Genomic DNA, 22915 nt, shown 5'->3' with positions numbered 1-22915 from the left:
GCATCAGCCCAAAGGATGTAGTTCACAGCACCCAAACCTTGTGTTACTTGTAATGCATCATTTTCACTTTACTTAACTAACTTTGTGGCTAGTTTAATTTTTTATGGCTTTATTGGACATTATATTTTTCTATCTGAACTTCCTAGGCATCATTTCTTGTCTTGAAGTGATATTAAAAAGTCTTTATCACTATTGGTGTTCACTGGAGCAATTTGCTATGTATATATATTAGCCAATGATGTTACAAGGTCTCCCATTAATGTCCCATTAATATTAAATGTATTTTTGTGTTTTTATTTTTATTTCAAGTAAATCTCTTGTGATTAGTTAAGGTTTAATTTTAAGTTTTTATGTAGTGACGTTTGCTGCAACATGCACCCACACACGCATGCATGCATGCACACCCACCCACACACACGCACACACACACACACACACACACACACACACCGCATAAAGTGTAAATTACACCAACGCGTAAATGATGGAAAATATCTCTTTCTTTATTTATCAGCTTTGTCAGACTTGTGGTTATGAGTATGTGGGCCAGTTATGGCTGTTTATGTCCATATGATATTCTTTAAACATATTTTTTAGTCTTCAACATGCATCTTATTTGAAATGTCTTCAACTGTAAAACAAACAACCATCAAACAAATAAAAGATAAAGAAGTGAGTGGCAGAGTAAAGCAAGTTCAACATTGTCTTTGTCTCACTGGTGTTTTATATGATCCATATTATTGTTGATAGAAAGAACTAGGTTATCAAGATAAAGCAGCTAAAATTTTAGAGGAAAGAAAATCACAGCACTACAGTAGATCACTTGTTTTCAGCATTTTCAGCTGCCAACAATTCAGACCACTTTTCATTCTTTTCAAATGTAACAAAAGTGCAATGTACATTCTGCAGTTTATTTGTATGTTACATCTCCCTCATGACAAACAAAGATATGATGTTTATTTGACTACTGCCCTTCTTAAAAAGGATTAATTTTATTGTTTGAAAAAAACCTGTGGTCCTATCCATTTGTTTTTACTGGCAACATATTTTGTTTCCCATATTGTATTTCTACATACATTCAGGAAAAAATGGCAAATCATCAGTGACATGATCTGTTAAGTTCTATGCTCAAGTCAGCAACATTTTTTTTAATTATTGATGTGAATCCCTCACTGCACAGGACAAGGATTTCTTCTTGGTGCAGTGCTATGAGCAAAGTTTTCATACAAGCCGTATTCCCTGTGTGTTCACAAGCATGTTGGCTGTTGATGTGCTGCAGCTGATTTAGTCCATACTGACGTCCAGTTTTGGATCTAGGGGCGAGTGCTGTGGTCACCTGCTGAGGAAAGCCACCAACAGGGGGAGCAGTGCTGCTGTGAGTGGACTGGAGAGGCCTGCTGCTGAGCCACACTCCATGGCATTTTCCTGCAGAAGACACATTCATTTCTGATTCACACGGAGCTGCACACTGGTGTGATGTTACACCTTAGGAGGATGGACAAGCTGCTTTTGTATCTGGCTGACAACTGGAAAAAACTGAACTTTATTACCACACTTCAAAGCTGAAATTCAGGGATTTTCCTTTATGAATTCAAGGCATTACCTTCTATTATCAAAGCATATGCAAATTCTTTTATGCACACATACAGAAACCAACACATTCAGACATGCAGACACACATTTTAACACACCTCAGGGTGGAAAGGATGACAGGACTCTGGCTTCTTCCTGTCCTTCTGAAACTTCAGTCTGTCACATTTCAGTGACTCATTGTGTTCAAAGGGGTTAAGGGTGAAACACAGTGAACAGAATATGCTGCTAAATCCAAAAACAGTTTAAAACTTCTCATAATGATTGACTCCTCCTTCAAATTTCAATCTTTACTAACCAACCTAGCCAAGAAAGATCCTACATTAATGAATCATTAGGTAATGCTTAGTTCATGAATAACTGTGACTCAAACATACTGACTGCTCTCTCCTTGAGTCATTCTCGTTTAACTCTGAACCAGCTGCTGAGTGGCACAAAACTAGTAACAACTCATTCATTACTAATTACTTTAAAATAAGTTACTCTTTTTGTGCGCCTCCAATTGATGTCTTACATAATACTCAGTAGCTACTAAGTAGTCCCTCATTATTTCATTTTTTTCTCATGATTGCTTACCTGTTTGTGCTCCCACAAGTGATGAAGTAATGAGGGACTATGTAATATACAAATTAAACCTATGTCATATTTCCCAAGTTCCATCTAGAAAGGATATACATGATCTCGATGGGATCCATGGTTACTGGAGGAGTGGAGCTGCAGTCACATTTGTTATCCACAACAACCATGAAGAGGTTGCTGCTGGGAATCTGCTGTATGACAAAAGATCTGAAGTCCAGGGAGTGAATGAAAGTGTGTGTGTGTGTGTGTGTGTGTGAGAGAGAGAGAGAGAGAGAGAGAGAGAGAGAGAGAGAGAGAGAGAGAGAGACATTGTAACGATGTCTAAAACAGGACAATGAGTACAACAGCAGATCTATTGAAGAATTTGAGAGGATATTGTTGCAAAATAGATCTTTCTTTGATTGATTGATTGATTGACAAGTTAATTGAGGCTGGTGCACACTCTTTCCCTGAGGCAATACCTGATGCAGCCCTCACAGTCAATGTTGCCTGTTGTTTCTTTGATGGTGCGTTCAGAGACAAAGGCAGGATACTCTGTGTCACATGGGACCATCATGGTTTTACCCCGTGATCTTTGGGCTGAATGCACGACAGAGAGAATGAGACCAACAAAACCACCAAGTCTTAAAAGAAAGAGCCACAGATAAATGGAAAGTAATTTCCACTACATTCTCTCATACAGTCTCTCTCACACGTTTACAGACACATACTATCATGATGAATATTCACCTTTAACAGACAGATCAACATTCCACCAGCTGTAGAGATTAAACTCCAGCAGAAAACTGAGAAGAAGAACACAAACATAACATTAAATTGACTGACATTAATATTAAACCAATACTAAATGAAAAGGTTGTTTTGTTTTGTTTTGTTTTTTGGGGGGGTTAAACTTACATTACAAGTTCAGTCAAGATCCACTTGACAACAGAGAAGGGCTGAAAGAGAACACAGAGAATGTGTGTGGAAAAGATATTCACTTTTTTTTTTTTTTTTTAACCTGTCACAGCTCAGTTTGTGGCTGCTCTACATCTAGCCTTCCACTAGCATGCAAAAAGGTTGTCAACCGCAGACTCAGACATGCATCAAGGTCAATGTGGTTGATTAAAACTCAGCCTGTGCAAATTTAGATGTATGTTCTCTAACATACTTACATCTGATAAAGTGCGTGCACTGTCACTGCTCCCAGCATACTCTTTACAGAGGGCCTGGTAATCATACAGTGTGATCCTGCAGACACAAAAATACACATTCTCATACATTCAAGATTTGCATTCAGCAGTTGAGGTGACATATATAATCACATGCAAGGCCATGTTTACTTTGCATATCATGAAGTCTGAAGTATTAGGTGAAAACAAGACTGAGAAAGTGGATGTGGGCATTGTTGAGAGAATTTTTTTTTTTTTTTTTAAACATATTATGGGTTTGACCTTTTAAAGGATCCCATTTGGAGAAGTTTGTTCATAACAGCACCCTCCACCTCTCCAAAGAAGAGCCCTGTCTGAGAGAGAAGTTATGTCAAAGCACACAGACACACACAGCACGGTTTCAAAGCAGCAACGTGAGAAAATGCATCAAGTTAAAAAGCTGCAAAACTGTTTGATGTGGGGACAGTTCTGAAAGTTGACCCAGATTGTACCACCAAAGAGGAATAGTGATAGACACTTAACATGATCATTGCAAAATACCACAAATCTTTGGCATCTTAGTGGCACAGTCTCAACAATATTCATGCTGCTATTTGGAAACTGCTTTCCTACAATGCCACCACACAAAGATGCACAAGCTGGTGTAAAGAGCAATAAACCTTTGCAATGGAAAAAAGTATCATGGTCTGATGTGTCTGTCATTGCGTCCTTATCATGGTGTAGGGGTTTATGTGCCCCTGTGATCCAATAGTCCACATCGAGACATAGTATAGATATGAAGAGTTCATTTGCAAAAACAGATAAAAGCCATCTTTAAAATCAATACACCTTTTTCACTGATACTGCTTGGAGGACACACACCTTTATATACACACACAAACAAAGCATGATTTAGGATAATAAACATTATGCCAGGCTAAATAAACATATAAAAAATAGAAATAAATATAAAGTAAACTGTAATAAAATTCAAAAAAGTTTGAAAAGATTTAATAAATTCAAATGGAGATATCTGTTTTTGCAAATGAACTCTTCATATATAGTTGCGCTCAACTCCACACACAGTCTCGGCTCCAGAACTGTCCACTGTGAGAAACAGCAGAAGGGCATAGCTTTATTTTTTAGCCCCTTGCTGAGTGCTAATGGACCTTGTTTGTCCTAGTGAACGAGAGAGTTTCCTAACTGTGACTTTGCCTTGGGCAAGGGAACATTCTGACTCTCTTTGGTGCATACACACTGATTGGCAGGTCACAGCACCTGGCCTTCTTGGACACTTTGGGTGGGGTCCTGGATAAGGTATCACCTGGGGCTCTAGTTCAACTGGGGACTGAAGCCCTCATGTGGTGGTGGTGGAGACTGTCGATTAGACCTAGTAATCCTAAACATGTATTGAGGGTGAAATGGGAAAGGTGAAGGACCCTTTCCAGATGGTGTTCAACTCACGCCTCTGGAGCCGGTTTGCCTGCTAGCGACATGGAGTGTGAATGGACCCTATTCAAAGTCTCCAATGTTGAAGCAGTGGCTCGGGTTATTGGTGCCTGCCCAACCAAAGAAGTCAGTGGTGAACAATATCGGTGAAGGAGGGCCTCCAGACTCAGCAAACAGGTACCTGAAGGCCAGAGGGGCTACAGATTTATCTGTTGTGGAAATGAAAACCTGGATGTAGGAGGAATTTGGGGAGGCCATGGAGAAAGACTTTCAGTTTGCCTCAAAGAGGATTTGGCAAGTTGTCAGGTGCCTCGGGGGTAGCAGGACCATGTCCAAGCTGTTCTGAGCATGGGAGGGGAGGTGATGACCTCAACTGCACCCTAAAAGAACATGCCATATTTTTGGGAGGTCAACTTTTTGTCTATCATGTCCACAAGAAATGTTTTACAGAAGGGTCTTAAATAAGAGTTGGAACCAATTTTTTAACCATTTTTTTTGATAAGCTGTATAACTATTGTCTACTAGCTATTTTTTTTTTTTTTTTTTTTTTACCTTAGTGCATTATACATATATATCTTTTGTTGTTTGTTTTCTGTGTCTACAACATCTATTGCACGTCTGTCCGTCCTGGGGAGGGATCCCTCCTCTGTTGCTCCCTTGAGACTTCTTCCTATTTTTCTCCCTGGTAAAGGGGTTTTTTAGGGAGTTGTTCCTCATCCGATGCGAGCATCTAAGGACAGAGGATGTTGTATTTCCTGTAAAGCCCTTTGAGACAAATTTGTAATTTGTGATTCTGGGCTAAATAAATAAATAAAATTGAATTGAATTGAATTGTCTAAAAATTCTTTGGTGAAGCCCTGGAATAGAACCATTTTTTATCAAGTAATCCTTCTCTCATTGAAATCTTGCCAGTATTTTGTGGACCAACTTCATACACACTATGACTGATATGTTGAACTAGAAGCCAGTAGCAGTATTGATTGGCTGATACAATGCTAGGAATAGATAGATAGATAGATAGATAGATAGATAGATAGATAGATAGATAGATAGATAGGTATACTTTATTGATCCCAGACTGGGAAATTCACTTTTTTTTTTTTTTTTTTTAGATAGATAGGAAGAACCAACTTTGAGTATTGATTCATTTTTCTATCAGATTTTTGGTAGAGCAAAGGGTTCTTGTGTTTCTCTATGTTATGTAACTCTTTAAGGACACCTAATTTGGATTTTATTCATAACAATGACACCTTCCACTGATGACATTTTTTTTTATGTTTAATGCTAATTGAGACAACGTGGAGGAGTTTCAAATGATCAAAAACAGTTTGAAACCTACATTGAGATGATCATGGCCTCAAGTTATGATTCAATAAAATATTCTGAATATTACATTATGCAAAGATTGCTCCATGATTGCTCCCCTACATTTTTCACTAACACACAGACAAAAATACTCTAATGAGAGCTAACAGCTCTCATCCTGTACGTCCGAAGCATAGCCTTCCCCAAAGTGCTGGAAATATGCTCCTCAGATGATGAATTTTCATGTAAAGTTGAATTCAAACAGAGATTAATTACAAAGGGTTACCCTGCAGAGTGGCATGACAGTACTGACTCCAAGGCTGTGCTGAAGAACAGCCTAGAAATCTGAACAACCAAAAATCCTCTGTCCTTTTTGGATGTTAAAAAAAACTCTCAAAAATAAATTCATGACCTTAAATTTGAAAAAAAGTATTGCTCTATAAATTCTCCATGGCATTCTCATGGTCACAGCAACTGCATTGTTATCTTTCGATAGACTTATTCAGGGCTGACATTCAAAGTAAGGAGATGGATCTCATATGTGTCACAAGTGCTGTGGCGGTACACATTAATGTACTTGTGGATTTCACAAAACAAAGAGACCAAGAATAAGAAAATATCATGCTGTCAGAATAAATATTCAAGAAATGTAAACTCTGTGATTGGTCTTCATCCTCCAAGATGTAAATGGCCCTTGTCACACAACTAAACAACAACACTTCCCCAGTCACCAGATCTCAACCTTTATGGGAAGTTCTGAGGCAAAGTAAATTTTCACTACCTCCGTTCCTCATTATACCTCCTTCAAGAACCGGAGGCTTTCCTTCTCCAAGTATGATTTCATTTCAAACTAGACACAATTTGGGACTTCTATGATTGCAGAAAAATTGAAGCTGCTGTGAAGGTAAGGAGCAGCCCTACTCTATTTGGCATTTAATACTGTTTTGTTTACCCCCTGTACACAGATGTACACATGTATACACACACAGTACCTGAGAATGGACCTCTGTGACGAGAATGAAGCCATTGTTGTCGATGAGGTAACAGTTAATGTCCTGTCAGAGAGGTAAGCAAATGCATTAGACTGACACAATAATTAAAAAAAAAAAAAAAATCTAAAAAATCTGAAAAAATCAATCTTACCTCATTATCACAGCTAATGCTACACTTCCCATCCAGAGATGAACACTGAGCAGATAACAAGGATGTTAATTAGAGGTAAATCAGGAGGTTTGGTATTTATAAAACATCACCATGCCGTGGTAGCTGGGGTGTAGTTACCTGTCTGCAGGCAGTCCAGAACTTCCTCTGAAAGAACTCCAGCTTCATCTGGATTCCTACAGCTGAGTTACACAAGACCCACAAGACATATACTACCATGATGTAAACTGAGTTGTGAATTGTTATAATATAAATGATCTGCCCCTTACCAGCAACAATTGGTGACTTTCTGTCATCAAGGAGCTGAATTGCAGTGCTGGCCAAAACCACGCTCTTGTTTTCGAATGCTAGAGGAGAACGGGAGAGAATAAACTGTGATCAGTTTGTGAAGATTTATACACTTCATGGGGAAAGTGATGTTTTCTGTGCACTAGATGGCGTCATTTACCAAGCACAAGTATGTCTCCACAGTATTACCCTACAATTTGACAGCAATGGAATCCAGTAGACCTTTTGATAAAACTGTACTACTCTGGAATAATGCAGTGATATGACAGTCCAAGTTATGACAGCAAGGGCTGAGCAGATGCTGTTGTAACAGTTTGAGCGACAGAATTAAAATCCTTTGGGGGTGGAAGCTGAGATCATGATCTCCTCATTCTCCTGCTAGCTCGTAGAGTGTGGGGCACACTGGTTGTATGAAAAATGTATTTGGTGACATGCACACAAAGTTTGTACCCTCTTGGACTGGTGTTACATTAAACACGGGTCTTGCGCCGCATACCTGAGCTGAACGGGATCGAGTAAACAAACGTCCCGGGAACCTGCTCTGCTGCTCTCTTGTACCAAAGAGGGAAGTGATCAGCATTGAACACACCCTCCTTGTCCTCCGCTGTCAGGAAATCTCTGAGGATACACACAATGAATATTTGAGGTGAGGAGCAAATGATTAAAGTCATCAACTACTGGACCCTCTGTAAGTGATGATTACAGAAATGTTCAGCTTCACACTCACTGATTGGAAAGCTGCTCAGGGGCAACAAACAGGTTGGTTCTCGATAGGCCAGTGCGTGTACCCAAGTAGGCGATCTCCACTCCTTTGTCTGAATTCCTGTGTGTGTAATGCAGATCAGTGACTGTATCTAGCAAGTAAAACTCCGTGTAAACTCTTTGACAGCTTTCACTGCAGGATAATTGACTGTAGACGTGTTTAACAATTGCACAATATTCTGTAACTGGGATGTCTTTTCTCCCAGAAATCAAAAGAAAATGTTCCTCAAATTTGTGGTTGATTGAATTGGCTTGTGTTCATTTCCCTCAGGAGGGAGGTTATATTGTATATACTGTATTAGAACAAACAGCCAGAATTTCTATACCTTGAGCACATTTAAATACACATATAAACTGATAATGGAAAGGCATAAGACGCACAACAATCACAGGCAGGCCTTTCGACATCACAACACACAATGAAATTCAAAGTGCTGATGGCAAAGCAATATAGTTTAAATGTTTGCTGTTAGAATTGTGCTCACTCGGACTTGTTGAGGGCCAGCCCAGTCCAATAGGCCTCCAGTGGAGCTGTGACCACAGCATCAAATAATACCTCCTGGATCAGCTCTCTGTCACCTGCAGAATGTAAGACAAGTTTTAATCAAGGACTTGGCAGAAAATTGCTTTGTTACAGGTTGTTAATTCATCCATTGTTTACCCAAAACGTCCATCTCATTTGCAGTAATCACATTTTCATGATTGCTGTTTTCATGCTTCATATAATAATTAGGATTTCATTGAGTTTGCCCCATGTATGGATTCTGTGTAGCCTAACTGGTTTAGATATGATTCAGATTTGCTCACATTTGAGGTGTGGTCTGCGGCCAGTAAGGAAGAGCTTGATGGCTTGAATCTGGGTTAGATGACGGTGCTCGTGGTGCTCGTCTGTGTTGCAGTATGTCCTGTTGTCCAAACATATCCATGTGGTTACATCATAGGCCTCAACATCCCTGATGAACACAGAGCCATAACCTACATAACGCTTGAATGCCCCCTTCCATAACCCCGGCATTACCATTCATCTGCCAACGCAACATCTGGCTGTTCCAGATCATGGAGCCCTGAAAAACACACAGGAATCAGTGCCGGTTCAGCAATGCCAGTCTGGGCAGACTGACGCTATAAGCCTTTTCCAACAAGCAGGTAGACATGCATCATGCTATATTAAGGCATTTGTTAATGGAGTAAATGACAGAGTTGATGTTGCACACCTGCTTCAACTGATACGTTTCCTCTGAAAAAGTACTTGCCATGGCCTCTGGAAAGAGCAACTCCAACACTGAAGACACAAACACAGAGCAGGGAGTCAACCCAAAGCAGTCAACATGAACTTTTTGGGGTTTATTGCAACTACTGAGACACCATCTGGTAATGAAAAACAACTTTTCTTGCACCTGAAAGGAGTTCCTTTGATATCAGTGTAGTAATAGTCATTGTGCATTTTTAGGACACGCTTCTGCAAGAACGAGAGAAAAATGCAGATGAGATTTACTTGCTCAGTTAAGAGGGAACAACTCTCATCTGATAGGGAGATACCAAACATCTTTATCTGCAACCTCACCCCTTTATCCACTGTCTTCTTCACCTCCATAGAGAAAGTCCCTGTCCTCCTGTTCACCATAGCGTTGCGCAGCTGAAAGATAAGGTAAACAGAGAGACACACTGAAAAGAAAAGCCATGGCTGGGTCACTGATTAAACAGTATGTCAGTGTTAAAAATTACATTCTGACACTGCAAACAGGCTACTCATATCTTGGTGCTTCTTAGCATTAATGAATCTATTAGTTATTAGATCTAATTGATCTAATAATGCCTTTACTATTATTGTAAACGCTACTTAAATACTATTCCAATTTCAAAACGTAACAGTTATAGTTACATTATGTTGAGGGTTCAGTAGGATTATATATTATGCAAATTATCTTTGCACACAAGAATGGCACCTTATTTATTTCTTCAACATAACATTGATATGTATTTGTTTTTACACGCACAATGTCATCTTTGTCCTCCCACTCCACCTCAGAGAGATCCACACTGCTGTAGTTGGGCTTCCTCCTCTTCTGACCATCCTGATACTGCACAAAGGAAAACAAATCATATAGTTTAATAATCCCTTTTAGTGAGGGAACTTTTATTGTTCTTGAAAATGGCAATGCCTTTCTAACTTGACCCAACTGTGAAGTCTGTATGTGACATGTCATTGTCAAATACATGAGATCAATATCAAAACTATTCAGAAGTGTTTGGTGTTATGGTGGCTCTTCTGTTAAATTATTATTTAACAAAGTCACTATACAATTCATACTATTAGGTAAATTACAAAGATCTGATTTGAGATTCCCACTTATACAACTCTAGATTAATGCATTATGCATCTCAAATGGTCTTATATAGAATTTACGACAAATTGACAAATTACTACAGCCACAGCACAGTTTTAGCCACAAAGAGACACTCACAAAAAGGTAACACAGAGTAGCACACACAGATAGACTTGCACAGAGAGGAACAGCACTAACACTGGCACACACAGATCCACTAGCACAGCCAAAGTTCCTCTGAAACTCAATGGTCCCAGGGTGAGTGGCTGTGGTCTCTGCCAGCGAGTGTTAAGTTACCTCTGGGAAATCTCAGGCCAGCCAGCCCTATGAGTGGCCTTTATCCCTGCATGCATACATCAAAGGAAAAGGTGGGGATTACAGACTATACCAGCCCATGTAGCCTCCTAACCTGCTCACATGCACACACACACTCACACTCACACACACACACACACACACACACACACACACACATACACACACACACACAGATACACGCACACTCGTACACAGTGCATTTGTCTCTATGTACCCTTGTCAAAGGAAGGCTTTCACTTCAGCATTTCGATAATGCATACAATTGCATGGACAACTTTCAGGCAATGACACGGGATTTAAAGGAAAGGGCAGGATAAAGTTATTTCAGCTCGGCAATGCTGTGAGGCTGTTTTGGTGCAAAAGTAATGTAAAGAAAGTGAGGTACCAGCGGCCTGAGGTCCGGGTGTGTCAGGATGTAGCCATTGTTCGTGATGGCAAATGCATACCCGTGGATCCCTAACTAGAAATGAGAAATGAGATACACAAGGAAAGAAAACATGTAATAGACATTCATACATTCTCAACTTTACAGCAAAAGTACAAAACAGCTGATCCAGTTTCTCAAATGAATGCACACATGCCAGTACCAAATGTTTGGGGATGATCTTCATGAGCTCCTGGAGAGGAATGTCTGTTCCGACAACCCCCAGCAGAATGCCCTGGTTCTTCTGCATGGGGAGATTAAAGCACTGTAAATATCACACACACATGTTCAGATGATATCTGCATGAATTCTTGCTTGCTTTTTCTCGCTTGTCATTTGCTCACTCACTGTTTCATTTTTTGTGCTGAAGACAGGCATGGCTACTGTGGTCATCAGACTCGGACCCGCTTTTTCGTTCAGCTAAGAAACAAAGAAAAACAACAACAACAGCAACAACAGAGAATTAGAAAGAAAGAATTTTAAACCAATTAGTGCTTTTATTTTGAATGAGTAACCTCACTGAGAAGAATCATCTTTTATGGGCAAGTTGTGGAATCTGATTTTTAAGAACAGAACAAAAACAAACACTATGCTGTACGTAACAATATTAATGAGTATAAATTTAAATTTCATTTGTACATCTCATTACTTTTTAACTGAATGGCACTAGTGGGTAAAGATAAGCCGTATATATGATATATATGATAAGAGTCATACATATGATAACAGAACTGAACATATCTTATTATTTTTGGAGCATTCAGCACTAATCTGGGGAGCCACCCTACTGAGGCACTATGAGTTTTGTTTATTAACTGACTACTGATCAAAATCCACAGCCAAAATAATTACAAGAAAAATAAAATCTACAGTATGAAATGTCAAAAACATCCGGGATTTTTGGCTAGGTTAATTAAAAAAAAAGCACAACACATTCATGTTTTTTTATCCAGTACAGTAGATATGTGATCAATTGGAGCTGGAAAAACAGCTTAATTGACACAAACTGAAATTGCAGTTTTAAGATGCAAGAGCTGGGCACGAGTAATTTTAGTTTCTGCTTTGAGACTTGTTGAGAAACTGGAAAATTGGGTAGACAGAGTAATGCCAAACAAATTGACACAGAGATTCAGCATTCATTTCTCGTAGAAAATATTCAAAAGCGGAATAAAAGTGAAGCCCTGCAGTAGTAGAATTATATATGATCGTGGTCATAACACTGCTGCTGTCAGAGCTTTGCACCAAAAGGCTCACGTCGGGCTCAGAGGAGGAGGGTTGTGCTCAGTAGGATGAGAGCTGACATAATTAAGCACATGAGCCACCAAAAAGTAGGTCTGTTATTCCCTCACCTCATGGACTGACACAGCTGAGAGTGTGTGTGTGTGTTCATACCCGTGTATGCGTGTTTATTGATGTTTATTTGTCCACACACATGTAAATGGCCTGAGTAAACTGGGGGAGTGTATGGATTTCTGTGCATGACAAAATGAAGAGGAGTGGATCCCTAAATTCACAACAACACTCGATGGAACCAGTGGAACCTCGACTGCTTCATGCAGCCGAGAGGAGAGTCACAACGAATGTCCTGCAACACACACTTGAGAGCTCTTAGAGAAATAACCTTGTGCTACCCCCTCCTTACCACCTCTCTTTTCCAGCATCCCTCCTCCCTCTTTTTCTCTCTCTCTCCCTCTCTCCCTCTCTCTCCCTCTCTCTCCCTCTCTCTCCCTCTTTCTCGGTCTCCCTTCCAATGTCAGTTTTATTATGGGCTTTAGGAGATAAAATGCAATGATCCACAGAATGATGAATGGTGTGTCTGAGGCTGAGTTACAAGAGCACACACTCCAGAGGACAATCTCCCAAGCCTTGCTTTTGTGTGTACGTGTGTGTCTCCGTGTGTGTGTTTGTGTGCGTGCGTGTGTGCATGTGCGTTTGCTTCAGAGCATGCTCATTGTCCTGCACCGTCTCCACTCTGGGAGGAAGTACAGTAAATGCTTCTCCAAAACCCCTCAGAGGGGAAAAGACACTCTTCACTATAGGCTCAATGGGAAATATTAGAATGTAATAGTATAATGTAAGGAAGATAAGCAGCTATTTAACGTCTCAAGTCCCTTTATACAGTATAGCTTCATAGATCTGGATCTGTCAGGTCCCAAAGGAAACCTTTTTCACCCATCATGAGTGTGCCCCCTTTATTGTAATGTTAAAAGAAAGAAATTAAACATAATTTTCCTCTATCTAGGGGTCTGTAGAGATGAAATAATACAGATATCTTTACCTTATGAGCCTGGGAAAGCTGAGGGGATAGAAAAGACAAAATAAGACTTGAACTGTCCAGTGCCACATACAGAACTGAAGACTGCACATTTTGCATTGCCACTGTGGACACAGATGTACCACACAGATTAATGAAGCTCATAATGAGGAATCACTCCAGTGGCATGACGGATAATGATGAAGACACACAATGTACACACAAAGCATTTATTGGACTGTGCATGCAGGCAAGCCTCTATTGTCACTCATACAAAAAGTTTACTGGGGTTGAGAGCTGACTAACTTGGGAGACTCACAGGCAAACATTGTATTATTAAACTGTGGAGCAGTTTGTGTGTGCATGGAGTTAAATACTTACTGCACTATCCACGTAAGCTTCAGTCCAGATTGTGTCATGCTCATGGTCAATAACCTTTGGGCGACTCATGACATGAAGATACCTCATCACATTCTCCTGGACATCAGCTAAAGTGGAGATCTGACTGAAATACCCTGAAACGAAACACATATATTTACTCAAAATGAGAAATCCTGCAGGGGGCCCAACATGCACAAAACTAGCATATTCATTTTGCAAGCGGGGCCAGAGAAGCAAAAAAAAAAAGACAGATGTCCGTGGCATTAGTCTGTACTGAAAGCAAAAGTGGAACATGGCTCTGCGTATCTAGCTGGGGTAAACTGGCACAGGAGCAGTTTGACTCTGTGTCAGCCCCTGCTGCTGCTGACAATGTTTCACATTAGACAAGAACGGTTATTTCACAGTGGGGGTCTGTGTGAGGAAGGAGGTATGGGGCTTGTCTCTCTCCAATCCCATTGTGATCTGTTTTCCTGGCTGTGACTTTCCCTTGCAGAGGGCACTCATCCGCAGCGTTGACATGCGGGAGCCATCAGCAGCAAGCAGCCAAGGGGGAGACACTCTGACAGGAAGAGGGATTAGAGCGGATTGACCTATGACCCCCAAGTGCCACTTCATTGCCTCTCGGCAGAAAGAGTCAGAGCAGCACGTATACATGGATGCTCACACACAGACACACATTATACCGCTATAAGGGTGTGCACAAATACACAAAATTTAAGCACACATGCATACAAACTACGCTGATATCCACACATCAACAACCTATCATATTAGAGCACAGAAACACCAAATCACTGATACGGCATTGTCTGGAGATATGCTTATCAAAAAGTCCCGAACCTTTATTAGCACAAGCCATCCATTTGAGGTTATCAGCAAACGCAGATTCTCGTCCAATCAGGTAAGGGAATATACGCACCTGTGCAGAGGACACATAAATGTGGACAATTTTATATGTGCAAGGACTTCGATAATAAATAAACATGAAAAGTCATATTCAAAATTAGTGCTTCATCTTCCTTCCCTGACTTTTACTGATTTTTGGAACAAGAAAACGGCTGCATGTTTTTCTCTTTTCTGCCTCTAACATCCCTTCTTCCTTTCTGTTTTATCATAAAGGACTTTATAACCCTAGTTTTAGAAAGGTGCAATATAAATAAATCTTTAGTTACCTGAGCACTTGTTTCTTCTCACTCTCTAGCTCTTTGCAGCTTTTCTTTGTTCTCAACATGGGGCGTGATGTTTGAGATACAGTGTTAGTGTTGTATGAAGTCACATTCAAATGGTCTTTTTTGCTTTTTCTGGGGACTGTCTGTCCTTTTAGAGAACTGTATGTGATTGTTTGCCAAACCTGCTTGGCTCATTGGGTCCAGATGCTATGCTAAACATAAAGCATATAAGAAACACTGAATGGCTGTCATATAGTGGTCCTGAGGGTGTGTGAGGGGGGATGGGGTACATTGCCAAATACTGCCCCATTGTGCCAACACACATATGCTTGGTAGGACTGAACAAAAGCCCCTGAGCTGTTGTTTTTACTGCACTGTGAATGGCTCAGCAGTCCATTTAATTTCAATTGCGTTTGTGTAAAGGTCTTACAAAGAGAGCCCTCAAATGCTTCAAATAAATTTAGACTTGGTTGCTGAGTCCAGGAGGAAATCTGAGGACAAAAGGGCTCCAGCAGAGGGTGGAGGACCAGAGTTCAGTCAGCCCAGTCTTGCTGAGGGGCTTAGAGGTCAGCGTAGGGCACTCATTTTGTGACTCACTATTGCCCGATTTTTCTCTTCTTTTTCTTTCATCTTGAATTAGCTGCTACTAAACAGGGCATGCTATGCTTGTTTAATTTGGTGTTGTGCTATAGAACAAAGTTTGGACCCACTGCACTGTTTATGATTACTTGTGTGAAGTTTTATTGCTGATATTTCATGACTCTGATTGCTTAGGGAGTGAGCTGCTTGTATATACATACATACGCCCTTGAAAGCAACTAATTCCGCATGTTTTTTTTTTCCTAAGCAGGAGGAAATAGTGCACTGGAGTGGATCGAGAAATTGAAAAATCTAATGTTGACATGGATTTTACATTACTGAGTTAGAAGCTGTAATGAAGTAAGAAACCAATTCCTCAAAACGTCAAGACAGGAGTTTCATCTGACATATAATATTAAAATGTACATCTATCCCCACTGGGGAAAAACTGCTGTATAAGCAGAAAATTCAGAAAAAGGACATGTATAACATTGCAAATTAGTACCAATGCGGCATGAAGGTGAGTGTGTGTGTTTTGTGTGTGTGTGTGTGTGAGAGAGAGAGAGAGAGAGAGAGAGAGAGAGAAACTCTGTCAGACTCACCTTTCTATCTGGCCAATTGTACTTCTCAAAAACGTCGTCATACATTTCTGTCGCCCCGTCAGTCACAAGCATAATGGCCTGGCTGCACACGCTGCCATGTCCAGTCTGGTTGAACTGCAGAGAGAGAGAGAAAGCACACAGATGGAGCTACTCACACAAAACAAATCATATCTCTGTCCTGTTTAAACCATTATTTTTTTTTTGCCCACTGTGAGAGCTGGGATCCAACAAAGCATGCTACATGTAACCCCGTCAGTGTTTCTGTGTCTGTATGCCAGCCGAGCCACTGCGGCCGGCTCTCTGTGTCTCTGCCCTGTCACCTCCTCCACCCATCAGAGCCACTAATGTGTGTTGCCACTGTGTCTGATGATGTCCGATATGGCAGCTGGCAGACCATCGGGGGGCTAAAACACAGATAATGCCTTTGTAAATAAACTTGAGGAGTGTGTTACACTTTAATCTGATGGCAGAAGATGCATGGCGGTAATTAACTGGCTTATTGACCTGTGACAGAGTGAATGTGGAGGAAGAGAGCAGCATGTAGTGCAGGCTCGAAGCTGCTGAGTGCTGCTGCTCTCCAGCCACACATCAAAAAGACGGCAGAACTGAGACACACAAACACATGCACACACACACACACAGAGACACATTAAGGATTATAATGTCACATTATTACAGTGAATGCACTGATAATTTGTTCCTCCCTCCACGCTGTGAATTATAATACTGGAGAACCTTCTTCTGAATTTTTTCACAAACAACCTGATGAAATTGCATTATAAGCAAAAAGAGTAATTAGAGTGAAATGGGAAGTAGAGCTCAGCAGGCATGGGAACAAAACAGTGAAATTTTCTCACATTCAAAACGGTTTCCAGGGGAGATACATCAGTGTCTCCCCCAGTCTCTTATTTAACAAGGGGATGGATTACAAATTTTGAGAGAGTAGAATATTTAATCAGAGTTATACACACGCTACTTTGAGAGTCTTGGCACATCTCTTACTGGTGAGAGGAGGGAGGCGGCACATAGTGTTGTTTACTGTTTAGATCACCGCACCGCCTTCATTCACCCAACCAAGACTGGGTGTAAAAATGCTGCAGCGCTCTTCAAGTGAAATGAGTTGCTTTTTCCCTTTGATCTGCTCTGTGATAGGCCGCAGTTTGAATTCATTCACTGGGCAGAGGTGTAACAGTGAATTTCAGGGATAGACTATTGGCCACCTGATTACCATATTCATTGCAGGGCTTTAATTAATCTGACAAATGCAGACGTAAAAGCCGCGCTTCCTCAGCCTCTGCGGTGCAGCCAAAGCTCGCCTGAAAACAGGGAGATAAAGGGAGTGCTGTGTGGCTCCTGGCCTTATCTGCTTTGTGTTCCAATCAGCCACGTTATTAATCATTGACATTAATTAGAGCCATTAATCACGCTTCAGAATAGATGTGTCTGTGTTCGGAGGGCAGAACGGGTATAGCACTAGAGCGTTTCGACAGGCGGCACACCCCCAGCTCTCAAATACATCTGACTGGTGTGTGCTACTTTTTATGATTAGGTGAGAACATGCAAACTATTGTACTTGAGCAATTTATATCAGTACAAACTTCTGTATATCAAGACAAATGGATCAGTTCTCTTGATATTCAGATCAAGCAAAGACCTTGAATTTAACTAAATGAAGTTCTAACAAAGTATATTAGTGATGTTTATGTGGGCAAGTGCACAAATTCACTCTTATGTTAATGAATGAATGTATTAATTAATGTACTTAGAGAACTGGCATGATCTGCCTTGCAATTATTGCATTGTTTAAATGGAATATAAATAAACAGATAAGACTTATTTTTATAATATCCTATCATCCAAAATAAATTAATACATTGCAATATAACAAGTACATCGTAATATAATATTTCTCTTTGGCAGTCGGCACAGGCACAAGCGACATCCTTACATCATTCAGAATTGTGAAAGCTTCGGTCAGAGCCTCACCCAGCAGCCCAATCCCTTTGGCAAACAGTTTATCCAGATGTTCCTGGAAATGCTAACAGATATCAAAGAAAGCAGGGGGAAAATGAGTTAAACACTGATCAAACAAATTCAACATGATTTGATCTACGTATATTCAGTCAGGACTCACGTCTTTATTGGCTCTGTCAGCCCGGACCAGAGTGCCATTCAGACAAGGCTCCACATAGTGGATCTCCTGATTATACTAAGGACATGGAAATACTATTTAGATTAAGGAAAATGAAAAATTTGCACCATCCTCCATGCAAGGCGCTGTGTTAGAATAGTCTCAGAAACCAGACAGAATCATCTCTGGTAGAATCATTATATTTTATACATTAATAGACAGCAGTGACTAAAATTACACACACACACAACACAGACAGCAGTGACTAAAATTACAGACACACACAACACAGAGGCGGTGAGACCTACTGCGATGATGTTGAAGAAATCGTCGTCTCCGAGTGTGTCTAATATGGAGGACACAGTCTGTCTGGCAATGGTCAGCCTCAGTCCTTTCATGCTCCCACTAACATCCACTAAGATCACCACATCCTTAGGAGACGTGGCTGCCTTGATGTACCTGTAACACAAAGTGGCATCACACACTTTGTATCCCAGAGCTTTACAGTAATGCGGGGAAGGACAGGCTGATAGAAATAATTTATTTACAAATAACATGAAGTGCGACAAGAACAGCAACTTTTCCCAAACATGTAAAGGCGTACCACTTTCTGTTTCTGCAGTCAAACCCAATGACCCCGTGCTCATCTGGATGCCACTTTACCCCTGAGGATAAAACCAGGTAGAGCAACACAAAGTCAAACACACAGCCTCAAAGATAAATACCAAAACCAAAACAAAAAGCAACTATGTCCACACTGGACATACACTGTTAGACAAGGACACTGATCTAATATATCTGAAACTATATAATCCTAAAACTCTATAGTGCTATGAGCAGAGAACATGACTGGAAGGTGAAGATTAGACATTTCGGAACTCCAGAGGCAAAATCTACATTCTCCGCCGCGTAGGCGTCAGCAGTCTGCTGCAGAGGCTCTTTTGGGAGCGTCCAAAACTGTTTAAGTTCTGGAAGGACACCAAGAATGAGAACAAAGCTATTTTAAAACCTGATTTAGGCTTGCCTCTTGACCAGATATCTATAGTAGGTATATAATGCTTAGATGTTCTGTAGAAACTGTAAAGCCCTTTGAGACTTTGAGACTGACAGCCCCAAACAAGCTTGAACTGATATAAATTACTACTACTACTACTTCTGCTAATAATAATAATAATAATAATAATAATACACTTTATTTATATAGCACTTTTCGAGCATCGGTGCAAAGTGTTTTAAAAATGCAAAAAGTAATGATACAAATAGGTAAAAGATAAATAATATGACACTATAAAATACAGATCCTACTGTTTATTGCCATGAAAAATAATACTGTTTGTTTTGTTATGCCCTCAGTTTCCAACAGTAGAACAGTGTGCAGATGTAAAACAGGTGTATACTGTGGAAAACATGATAGCAAACCTATGACTGACAATGGCAATTCTTTTGCAGATATTTAGTGGAAAAAATATTAAATAAGAAGCATGTATAGCTTGACTAATTTCATATCTAATTCATATCACCTTTGAGCTCAATTTTACATGACATCTCCTCTAATTTCTCTTTGTCCTCCACGTTTAATTATTTATTCATCTCAAAAAATGATGAGACACTGATACCTATTGGTGAACGCAATCGTCTCCCTGCATCCATCCTTCCACATAAGTTCAAAGTTGAGCCCCTATCTGTATTACAATATCACCAGTTGTATCTCCTCTTTTTGCCTGTGCTCCTGCACTGCAGTGAGACTGTCTGATATCCTTCTAATGGTCCAGCAGCTCCGGCAGGGTCCACCAGCTCTCAGCCGTTTTTCAGTATGGCTGTGGACCCGCAGCAGCAAATTCTGATTAATTAGATACTCTATATATGCATCCTCTCTGATGGTCTGTAAAATTACAACATTAGCCAAATCACCCTTTTAGTGATCCTATTTCATTTGTTCTGATTTTTTTTCTGCATTGACGGGTCCCTTGAGACCACCCTTTCCCACATACATTGTCACACACACACACACACACAAATAGAGAGACAAAAAGGCAGACAGACAGAGAAGGAAAGGAGAGTGCGAGAACTCACCAGGGTACTGTCTGAAGAAACCCTTTGCGCTCCCAAAGTACTGCCAAATCAGTGAGGGGTCTCTTTCAAAATTGTCTACAAATACTTTATTTAGGGCCTCAGACCAGTACACCCCATTCACTATGTCAGGATCTGGGGGATGCAAAGAAAAGAAAGAAAAAAGAGAAGGAAGGCAGAGGGAAGGAGAGATAGACAAGTAAATTAAAGGGTAATAATGGTAATTACCCTAGTCACCATTACTGAGTGCACAGTTGACCTTTGTCCTTTATTGAAAACCCCAAAGGAGACACAATAGCCATGACAAAATCATCCCCTCCCCTCCTTCTGCTGGACGTGCCAGCAGCTTTTCCTTTGTGCTGAACAGAGAGCAGCAAAGAGCTATGGGGAGTCCATTAAAGCCAAACAAAGGCAGCCAAGGCAATACATGGAGAGAGGTGACACACTCGGCTATAAAACAAGAAGCAACCGAAGAGCAACCGCATGAGAAACGGCTCATCCACCCCCCCATCCCCTTTCCTGCCATCCAGCCTCCACTCATTCCAGCATCTTTTCGAGGTCTGCGGATGCTTTCTCTCTATCTCTGAACCATTATCGATCCCCCACCTCCACCTTAGCCAGCCTGTGACACTGATACAGCTCCAGCGGCCATTTCTCACTGTCTCCTGTTACTCTCCTTCCTCCATTTGGTAAATAATACTTTCACAATCACGCCTTTTTCTTGCATGCATGTCAGTCGGCCTCGTGATCACGGGCTGCATTCATACCTTTGTTGTACATGTTGGTGGGCACCTGCACCACGCTGAGGCTCAGGTTGACCGACAGGTTATTGAAATGGTCATTGGGCTCCAGGAGGAACTCCCCTCCCAGCTCCACGTTGTTGCCCTCCTCGTCCACCTCGTTGATCAGCACGGCGTTGAAATACTCATACTATACAGCACGAGCAAAGAGGGAATACAACAAATGTCAGCAAACAAACAAAGAGCCATTGATTTTTAATTTATTTTTGATTTAATTTGATTTACTCTTTTCATTTCTTTGTTGTTCATCTATGTCTTTATGTGGAAGTTTGAACCTAGACCTAAGCATATTCAATTCCAAGACAATCGGTAATTCAAATAAGGCGATGTCTAGGGGGCTGATACTGTACAAAACTGTACCGGTATAGTGTCTGTTCTATACGAGGGAACTGTATATAGAAGGATGCTCCATACTGCCCATATAGGCATAGAGGGCAATTTCTCTGCTGAAATATTATTCATTTTATAGATGCAGACTAGAGGTTGTTGTTGTGTGTCATTGTCCTTTTTTTGACCTCTATTTAATCATTGATTTTGGTTCGCTGTAAAGGACATTGCATTGTGTATTTGTATGAAAAGTGCTATATAAATTACATTTTGTTTGGTTTGGAATCTGTGAGGCTGCAGCCATGGCATGCATCTTTAATAGCTCAAAGGTGGAACAATAATAAAGACGGCATCCTTGATGGCACTGAATCGGCTGCAGTCAGTCCCTCAGGCAGGGGATGTGTTTCTATCACAGGTTTTGTACTAAACTCAAACCAATGTTTATCTGTCAAATGCACAGGAGCAATACAGCACAGTGTCAGCTGTTGGCTGTCAAGGAAATGCTTAGCTCATGAGCCCAACATTATTAACCGGATCCAAAAAATAAAAACAGCGAATGAAGTAGTAAAAAAGAAAGCAATAATGAACTATAAAAATAAGCAAATAAAAAATGGTGGAATTGCAAAAAACAAGGGTTAAACTAAAAATAGGTTAGCATTGGGTGAATAACAGATTTACTATACACATTATGTGTAATGATATAATACACAGATGTGATATAATTATTTCCTCTTGGTACAGTTATTTTCCAGCATGTCAAAATGTGCTTCAAACAACTGCTGTAAGCTACTGACGCTTGACACTGAGCTTCAAGATGTTGGATGTAGTGAAAAGACTTCCGTTATTGTGACAAAAGAGTCAGCGGCGCTCATGCTTTTCTAAAGTGACACTCAACCTTTTGGCTGGCCTGTCCTTCACTCACTGCTCCTGCAGCAGATACTTCCTCATCCTGTCTACGCAGCCTCACTGTGGCCTCTTGTCCTCGTTGTGAGGCTGCACTGGCGTAGAAGGAGGGAGGGAGGAGGGAGGGAGAGATGGGTGATGGACTCTATAGCATCATACTCGGGGGAGGCCGCATGGGCATCACCATCAAGCAGCCCCTGACAGCTCATACCACGCCTGAGCAGCTCTCTGACGAGCTGCGGCGGGGTGGAGGGGGAAGAGCTGCGCAGGGAGGGAGGCAGGAGAGAGAAACGTGCACCCTCAGCAGAACTGATAGTGCTGTAGAGAGGCACGTTAACCACCAGGGTTATTACTGTAGAGCAGGCC

General features: G+C 40.8%; 1 protein-coding gene across 1 annotated transcript in view; it reads right to left on the bottom strand.

The window, feature by feature from the left end:
- Nucleotides 1–482: 482 nt before the first annotated feature.
- cacna2d3 (calcium channel, voltage dependent, alpha2/delta subunit 3) overlaps nt 483–22915 on the bottom strand; it is a 33650-nt gene continuing 11217 nt past the window's right edge. The window contains exons 5-38 of the mRNA XM_030050661.1: nt 21287–21449; nt 20523–20654; nt 19054–19114; nt 18758–18908; nt 18453–18527; nt 18267–18356; nt 16319–16432; nt 14809–14887; nt 13969–14102; nt 13612–13629; nt 11682–11753; nt 11497–11577; nt 11295–11369; nt 10262–10345; nt 9829–9900; nt 9662–9723; nt 9479–9546; nt 9283–9328; nt 9072–9169; nt 8750–8843; nt 8230–8325; nt 7999–8120; nt 7484–7561; nt 7335–7396; nt 7197–7241; nt 7046–7108; nt 3603–3673; nt 3324–3399; nt 3067–3107; nt 2899–2954; nt 2631–2748; nt 2264–2376; nt 1692–1774; nt 483–1425 (exon numbers count right to left, since the gene is read on the bottom strand). Of these exons, the coding sequence (XP_029906521.1) occupies nt 1333–1425; nt 1692–1774; nt 2264–2376; nt 2631–2748; nt 2899–2954; nt 3067–3107; nt 3324–3399; nt 3603–3673; nt 7046–7108; nt 7197–7241; nt 7335–7396; nt 7484–7561; nt 7999–8120; nt 8230–8325; nt 8750–8843; nt 9072–9169; nt 9283–9328; nt 9479–9546; nt 9662–9723; nt 9829–9900; nt 10262–10345; nt 11295–11369; nt 11497–11577; nt 11682–11753; nt 13612–13629; nt 13969–14102; nt 14809–14887; nt 16319–16432; nt 18267–18356; nt 18453–18527; nt 18758–18908; nt 19054–19114; nt 20523–20654; nt 21287–21449 (2886 nt within the window). The 3' untranslated portion in view covers nt 483–1332. The remainder of the gene's footprint in view (nt 1426–1691; nt 1775–2263; nt 2377–2630; nt 2749–2898; nt 2955–3066; nt 3108–3323; nt 3400–3602; nt 3674–7045; nt 7109–7196; nt 7242–7334; nt 7397–7483; nt 7562–7998; nt 8121–8229; nt 8326–8749; nt 8844–9071; nt 9170–9282; nt 9329–9478; nt 9547–9661; nt 9724–9828; nt 9901–10261; nt 10346–11294; nt 11370–11496; nt 11578–11681; nt 11754–13611; nt 13630–13968; nt 14103–14808; nt 14888–16318; nt 16433–18266; nt 18357–18452; nt 18528–18757; nt 18909–19053; nt 19115–20522; nt 20655–21286; nt 21450–22915) is intronic.

This window comes from Myripristis murdjan, chromosome 5 (genome assembly GCF_902150065.1).
Source record: "Myripristis murdjan chromosome 5, fMyrMur1.1, whole genome shotgun sequence".
NCBI lineage: Eukaryota > Metazoa > Chordata > Actinopteri > Holocentriformes > Holocentridae > Myripristis > Myripristis murdjan.
This window is presented reverse-complemented; position numbering and strand designations above follow the sequence as displayed.